Raw genomic sequence first — 7,870 nt, forward strand, 5'->3', positions numbered from 1 at the left:
GTGTGTTTACATCCCCGTAACTTAGCGGTTCGGCAAAAGAGACCGATAGAATAAGTACTAGGCTTCCAAACTATAAGTCCTGGGGTCGATTTTCTCGACTAAAGGCGGTGCTCCAGTATGGCCACAGTCAAAAATGACTGAAACAAGTAAAAGAGTAAAAGAGAGAAAGAGTATGCCATCTCTAAGGCTTTGTTAAAGATTGAAATGCAAAAAGACAAAGTCTTAGAAAAGAATTGAGCGAAGAACACAGAACAAGGTCTAAGGTCATCAGTGTGGTATGTTATTGACTGAAATCATTTCATCACTTCAAACCCTGTGACTTATTTCCTATTACAATCTGCTAACACAGAGGCAATGATGAATGACTGAGACCTTTGGGATGAAGCTGTGTTTGAGAAGAAGACCCATCAAACCACCCATTTGTTTCCCGGCCACTAAACATTCTGAACAATTGTATCCCCCTGCAAATAAAGTCATAGGTAACAGAAGCTATTGACAACTTCTAGTAAGCCAGCTGGGAATTTAAAAGAATCTATTTTCATAAAAGCAAGGTGCTACATAAAAAGCACCCAATATACTCTGTAAAGTGGTTGGCATTATGAAGGGCATCCAGCCACAGAAACCAAGCCAAAACAGATTATTGAGGCTGTTACGGCCCCTGGCCATGCCAGCTCCTGTCAAGCCATCCAACCCATACCAGCTTGGAAAACAGATGATGGTCATAAATACATCTTAAATTGCATTTAATCCATATTTTTGCTGATTAAGGCATGGTAAACATTTATCCATGGGGATTCCCTATGTGCAAATATTTAACAACTTTGCTTCAAGCATAAGAGTATCATCAATAGCTTATTCTCATCATCATCATTTAACGTCCGTTGTCCATGCTGGCATGGGTTGGACAGTTTGACCAAGGTTAGCAAGCTGGAAGACTGCAGCAGACACCAGCCTGATCTGGCATGGTTTCTATGGCTGGATGCCCTTCCTAATGCCAACCACTCCGAAAGTGTAATGGGTGCTTTTGCATACCACTGGCACAGGTGCCATCTGTGTGGCACCAGTATCTGCCACGACTGTGATTTTACTGAGAGAGAAACTAGGTTTAAGAGAAACCCATCAAATGGTTCTGTTTCTTTTTCTTCCTTTTTTTCATTTTATTCAGTGTCAAATCCTCTGTCTGTTCCACTTATTAACTTACAGTTTCTTTTCCTTTCATTTGCTACTGGTTTTGTCCTGATGTCCATTAGACATGCGCACACATGCACTTGTGCTTGCTTAATGCGCAAGACTGATTTTATAATTTATAGATTGGGAGTAGATAGATGGTTAAGTTGTTTTTAGTAATTATTAACTATTATGAGTTTCATATTTAGTTGGTGTAGCTTTACTTTTCTTCCACTTTTTAACCTGTCCTAAAGTTGGTGTAAGTACATGAAATGTAACAGGAAAAAATGTTCTGGATGTTTTATTTCACTTTTTTTTCTCTCTGTCTTCCCTAGGCTGATACAAGGAAGGTTCCATTGGAGAATCAGTCTGTTAAAAGTTCAAGCGAGCCAGTGGAAGCAGTCATCAGTATAAGTGAAGAAGCTAAGAAACTGCGAACTAGTCCCATTGTAAATAGTGTACAGAAATCACCCAGCAAAACAGCACACTCTGCTGTGAACATGAATCCTCCATCACCGGCCTCAGATCCTGTGTCCCTGAAGAACAAAGTCATAGTGGCTGTGCCACCCATGTTAACAAAAAACTGCTCCATGATAGATTCTGATGTCATGTGCCCTCCACATTTAGATGCAATATCTAAAGACAATAATTCTGGTGCTATCTCTGATGAAGATACCCTGGACAGGCTGAAAAAGACTGCAGAAAACATTGTTGCTGATGTTACAAAGGAAGTAAGATTGCAGTTTTGGATATTATTTACTTTGTCTTATATTGTTTTGTTAATTACTATCTGTAAAATTATGTGAGAACATTGAGTCCTGTGTTCATAACTATTAGCCTATAGACAAACAACTTAATTTATTATAAAAATGTAGGTAAAACAACTTTATTACAGGTGTAAAATACATCTGTGATTGAATATTGATTCCTGGAAATTATGGATAACAACAGTCTTAACACTTCAGAAGTTATTTTAATACAAGGAAGGCTCTATTGTCTCAAAACTTTCACTGTATTTTTACTTGAATAAAGGCAGGAAAGGCTTTATCTCACATTATCTCAAAGCTACGAGAATTCAATAATGTGATTTATTTTTTTTCAGTGATATCATACATGGCCGGTTCAAACAAATAAAAGAATAATTTTTGGCCGGTCTAAGCTCTAAAGGGTTGAAGAGATAAATAATGGTGATGAGGTCTAGTGGATGGATGTCTCTTACGTTTATATATATTGCATTTATCTCTTACCCACCACTATTCCTTATTTTCTGTCTTTTATTTTTTCAGGATGAAGAGCCAAAGAAGAGTGTGGAAACGCAAGTGGAGACCTCAAACCATGATGAATGGTTTTACCGAGATCCGCAGGGAGATGAACAAGGTTCATATTTTTACAGGCCCTTTTTGAAAATTTGTAATTATTAAAATATATGAACCATTAACGAGAATTATGTTAAAAGTATAAGTAAGTAATTCTGTGCTTTTCTTGAAATGCTCCTCAGGAATGCATGAATGTTATATTTGCATTATCTTCTATAAATGGTTGTGGTCTTGAGCTGAAGCCAGAAATTAGGAGGAGTGTCTCCTTAGGTAGGGTCATCTTTTATCTTTTACTTGTTTCAGTCATTAGACTGTCGCCATGCTGGAGAATTGCCTTGCGTTTTTAGTCAGTGAATCAACCCACAGCACTTCTTTTTCTTAAGCCTGGTACTTATTCTGTTGGTCTCTTTTGCCAGACCACTAAGTGACAGGGATGTAAACAAACCAACAATGGTTGTCAAGCTGTGGTTGGGTACAGAAACACACACACACACAATGGCTTCTTTTAGTTTTTGTCTACCAAATCCTCTTATGAAGATACACCCCATGTGGTGAGACTGAACCCAGAAGCATGTGGTTGGGAAGCAAACTTTTTACCACACAGCCATGCCTGCACTGTACACACACACACACACACACACACACTTGCATATATGATGGGCTTCTTTCAGTCCAAGTGCCACTTGTCAGTTGAAATCAATCGACTTATGTTGTTAACAACCTTCAGAAGAAGCATAGATGTTACAAAATCTAATTTCTTTTCCCTATAAATTTGAATTTGTGCCTAAACAAGAGCATTCAAAATTGTAATCTTTTAATTGTTTGTAACTTAATGAACAATCAAATTGTCAAATTTTGGATCGTTTCTCCAATGATGAAATTGTCAACAATTTTTGTTTATTTATCAAAACATTTTTTAATTTCTTGTTATGTTTATAGTATTTTATATAAATACCTGTTTCTTATCTTTTGAAATTGAGTGTTTTAAGTTATAAATTTTCCTTCTTCAGGGCCATTTTCCACAGAAGAGATGTCAGAGTGGTTTTCAGTTGGTTACTTTGCTATGAAACTCATGGTTAAAAGAAGCTGTGATGATTATTACCAACCTCTTGGTAGGAACAATGAATTTTAAAAATATCTTTATTACTGTTTCTTTATTTTTCCCTTTTAGTTTGTTGTTTATGGTCAATCAGACTTGATATATGTAGAAGGCAGGGGCAAATAGTAAAAGTTTTGAACATTCAGTAAGGGATGCATAGTACAGAAGTGACTGCAGCTGAGATGCATTTTACTCTCCCATGCCATGGTTTTTCTGATATGCCAACAATATGCCAACAATATTGCAATCTGTTGTTACTTGAATATCCTCTTCTTTTTCCAGGTGAACTGGTAAAAAGATGTGGGAGGGTGCCTTTTCTTGCTGGGCCTCCTATCCCACCTTTCAAAGTGAGTTATTTTCCTTTTCTGTTTTCTTAAATTTATGACTGAAAAATATCAATTAACCCTTTAGTGTTCAGATTAATCCATCAAATGTAATGCTTATCTGTTCACATTAATTTTGATTTATTCAGGTTCAAGAGGGGTGTCCACAATATTTGCTTGTAACTTTGTTAATTTTCTACATACAGATTTGAAATTTTGTAAATGGGTGCTTATATGCCAGTGGTTTATAGTTACATAATTTTAGCTGATCTTTCTGATTAGATTTGACTTTAACAGGCAAGTAAATTTAATTAACAGGTGTAAAAATAATGGCATTATGAATAAACACTAAAATTGAAATTCTTAATACATCTTACCTGTTTGATTTGTTGCTAAAATTATCCCAGATGTCAACTGCCAACAATTTTACATTTTTCAAGATGAGGTACATTAATTTGAATTAATTAAAATACAGGTGTAATCGGTACAAGATTTTATTCTTTTTCTATATTTCATTCAAACGTTTTCATTGAAAATAAAGTACAAAACTCTTTTACTAGTCCAATGGTTGAGCATCAGGAGGTAAATTGCGTTGTGGACCAGTGTTTTCTGTGAAATTGGGAATAGTGATTGGTGTTGTAATCTTTGACCATGTTGCCATGTTTACGATATCATTTTCATCACTTACATTTTTATCACTTTCGTTCTCAAAATCTTCCTCATCTGATGAATAATCACTAATATCGATATCAGATTCATCTGAAGACAAAATACTCTTGTTTTCATTTATATTTTCTATATCGTCAAGAGTAAAACCTTCAAAGTCAGAATCGCTACTTGCTGATGCCATTTCTTTAAAAACTAAGGTACAGATTTCTCTTCAAACGTTGAAAAAAAAACCATGTGATCTAAACAATTTCACAGTATTTATACTTGAATAAAGATGGGAAAGGCTTCATCCTGCATTATCTCAAAGCTATAAGAATTCAATAACGTGATTTGTTTATTTTTTTAGCGATTTCGTAGAGCAGTCGGATATGGCCTGCTTAAACAAATAAAGGGGAATTCATTTTGGCCAGTTACGGCCGGTTTGAACACTAAAGGGTTAAAGGTGTTGACAATATAAATTGTGTATTTTTGAAAAATCACTTTTAAAGTTAAATATGTGACATTCTTCCGGCAAAATATTAATTTTTTACTTTCAGTGTCAATTCTATTTATTTATATTCGTATTGTGTTAAAGTGTTTATAAACATTTGAGCTCCAATGTCTGTTTTGGTTTATTTTCTATGACAGGATCCCCTTCCTAACACCACCAGTCACTTTAACAGAGTGGAGAATAACATACATAAATAATATTGGACTTGTGACTAAACTTTGTCTTTGATAAATGAATTAGCATTATTTGGATTTCTTTAAATTTTAAGACTACTTATTAGTTTTTAGTGTATATTTTATTTTGTATCTGTCATTAGGTTGCATTCCATGGTTAGTATGCCAAAGGGTATCCATCATGTGTGTCTCATAATTGTTATCTTGTTTCATTCCATGATGAGCAGGAGAAAGGGTGTCCACTTGTATCCAACATAATGCTGCAAAATAAAACCATATCACCCTCACTGGTACAGAACAATGGATGTAAAAAATATATGAAGTTAAAAAGTCTTTGATGGATTTTATAAATGATCATTTTAATTTTTTTTTATTCATAGGAGTTATTATATTGTGTATTTAATTATCTAATTACTCTATGATGATCATTAAATAATTTATTTATAAAGAGTTATGTTTGTGCTGTTGCAGACTAATGTAGTGAATTCAGTGAGTCCAAACATTGAGATGGATTTAGCAGCAGCACCAGCAGGTCCCCCGGTGACATTAGCACCTCAACCCATAGTCAGCCAATCCCTTTCACCCGTAGTTACCAGTGGTATATCGACTGCAGGCAGTCCCAGTCCAACATCAATCCATCCCACTCTGGCAGGTATGGCGCCACCAGTGCCACAGGTCCCCAATCAACAGCCTGCACAGCCTCCAGTCTCTGCACAAGAGCAGATGGCATTAATACATCAGTACATGTTCCAACAGCAACAGCAACAAATATTCCAGCATCAGTGGTTCAGGTAAGGATATTATCTGTTCACCCCTTAATCAAGAAACTCCATGTTGCCTTTCATAGCTATTTTACAAGTCAATAGAAATGGTTTTATTGTTTCTATTTTGAATAGTATTTAGGTTCAGTGTCAGGATTTGAGTTTGCATAGTTTTCACTATGAATTGAGGCACTACACTCCAATTGTTGATTGTTCCTCTCTTCCAATTTCAGTTTGAGACAATTTGCTTTCAAAAATTGTCAAATATTTTATATTTTGATAAAACAAAATGTCTGATTCAGTGTATGCCTGACTCTTCCCTACTGCCTAGTTTAAAGGTGTTTTTTTCTTTTTGGATCATTGCATGCAATTGTAGAGCAATGCAAGGAATCAATTCTGATAATCACAGAAATGAATTCTGATTCATCACAAGTGTCCTTGCTTCCTTGGATGTTTCATAGCTGCTTATGTTTTTTTTGTTTTTTTTTGATTCTATATCAGACACTTCCAAATGCAAATGGTGCAACAATTGCAGCAGCAGCAGCAACATCCACATCAGGCTGTTCCACAACCTCCTCCACCACAACTCTCTCATATTGACCTCTCCGATCCAGCTGTTGCCAGTAAGATGATGTCAATTCCAGACCAACAGGTGATGATGCAGCTACTGAAATCTCAACCGATTATCTTGTCTGGTCAACAGCCACCACTCTTGGCACAGCAGCCACCCCACCCACCACCAGGGTAAGGATTTCTCTCTTACACTTATCATTTTATTTTATTTTCATTTTATCTAGTTTCAGCTCATGAGCTGTGGCCATGCTGGGGCACCGCCATTTAAAAAATTATTTAAAAAAATTATTTTAACTTTTTGGCATTCTATACTCTTTTCAATGCTTTCTTCAGAATCTATTACTATTTGTAGAAATGGGGAAAATATCAGAATAAGTACTTTATAGTATTTAGTTTTAGTACTTATGTTATGTGAAGGCACATAGCTTAGTGGTTGAACTCACGATTGCTAGATTGCAGGCTTGATTCCTAGACTGGGAAGCGCATTGTGTTCTTGAGCAAAACACTTCATTTTATGTTGCTCCAGTCCACTCAGCTAATGGTTAGGATGTTACATTCGTGATTTCTAGATTGTGGTTTCAATTCCTGGACTGGGCAATACATTGTGTTCTTGAGCAAAACACTTCATTTTATGTTGTTCTGTGGGTGGGAGAGCGGCGGCAGAATCGTTGGCACATCAGTATAAGTGCTTTACGGTATATCTTCCATTTTGAGTTCACATCCCACCTGCCTGAAGAAGGGCAAAGGAATCCACCCCAGTATTCATCCCATGGTAGCCAAAATTCCAGTAATCTATTTAACAGCAGCAGGGGAGTGTCCAGCTCTTCCCAGGTTATACAGGAAGTGCTGGAGAAGATTCGCATGCACAGGACCAACTGTCCCTATACTAGAACTGAAGTTATGTGTTCAAATCTCACTGGAGTCAATTCAGCTTTTCATGACTCAGGAGTTAATAAAATAAGTACTGGCCGTATACTTGGATTGATTCATTCAAGTTCAAGCTTGCCAACAAAATTTGAAGTGTTGTGCTCATGTAATAAGTCAGTTTTTATTGTTGTTTTATACTTTCCATAAATTATCAAGGGTTTATTATTAATACTGGATAGTTTTTTTTTAATGTACAGGGTGTCCACAAGGTCTGGGTACATGGAGTAAATAAAATCATAACATAAACAATTAAATATAAGAAATAATAATTTCTTAAAGTATGTGTTAATCCCCATGTGGGTACATGGAGTAAATAAAATCCTAACATAAACAATTAAATATAAGTAATAATAATTTCTTAAAGTATGTGTC

General features: G+C 35.8%; 1 protein-coding gene across 1 annotated transcript in view; it reads left to right on the forward strand.

Annotated features, from left to right (window-relative positions):
• The first annotated feature begins 1,485 nt into the window (after positions 1-1,485).
• LOC106880141 (GRB10-interacting GYF protein 2) overlaps positions 1,486-7,870 on the forward strand; it is a 17,068-nt gene continuing 10,683 nt past the window's right edge. The window contains exons 1-6 of the mRNA XM_052976918.1: positions 1,486-1,898; positions 2,454-2,544; positions 3,494-3,595; positions 3,865-3,929; positions 5,709-6,028; positions 6,500-6,742. Coding sequence (XP_052832878.1) covers positions 1,668-1,898; positions 2,454-2,544; positions 3,494-3,595; positions 3,865-3,929; positions 5,709-6,028; positions 6,500-6,742 — 1,052 coding nt within the window. The 5' untranslated portion in view covers positions 1,486-1,667. The remainder of the gene's footprint in view (positions 1,899-2,453; positions 2,545-3,493; positions 3,596-3,864; positions 3,930-5,708; positions 6,029-6,499; positions 6,743-7,870) is intronic.

This window comes from Octopus bimaculoides, chromosome 26 (genome assembly GCF_001194135.2).
Source record: "Octopus bimaculoides isolate UCB-OBI-ISO-001 chromosome 26, ASM119413v2, whole genome shotgun sequence".
NCBI classification, from domain to species: domain Eukaryota; kingdom Metazoa; phylum Mollusca; class Cephalopoda; order Octopoda; family Octopodidae; genus Octopus; species Octopus bimaculoides.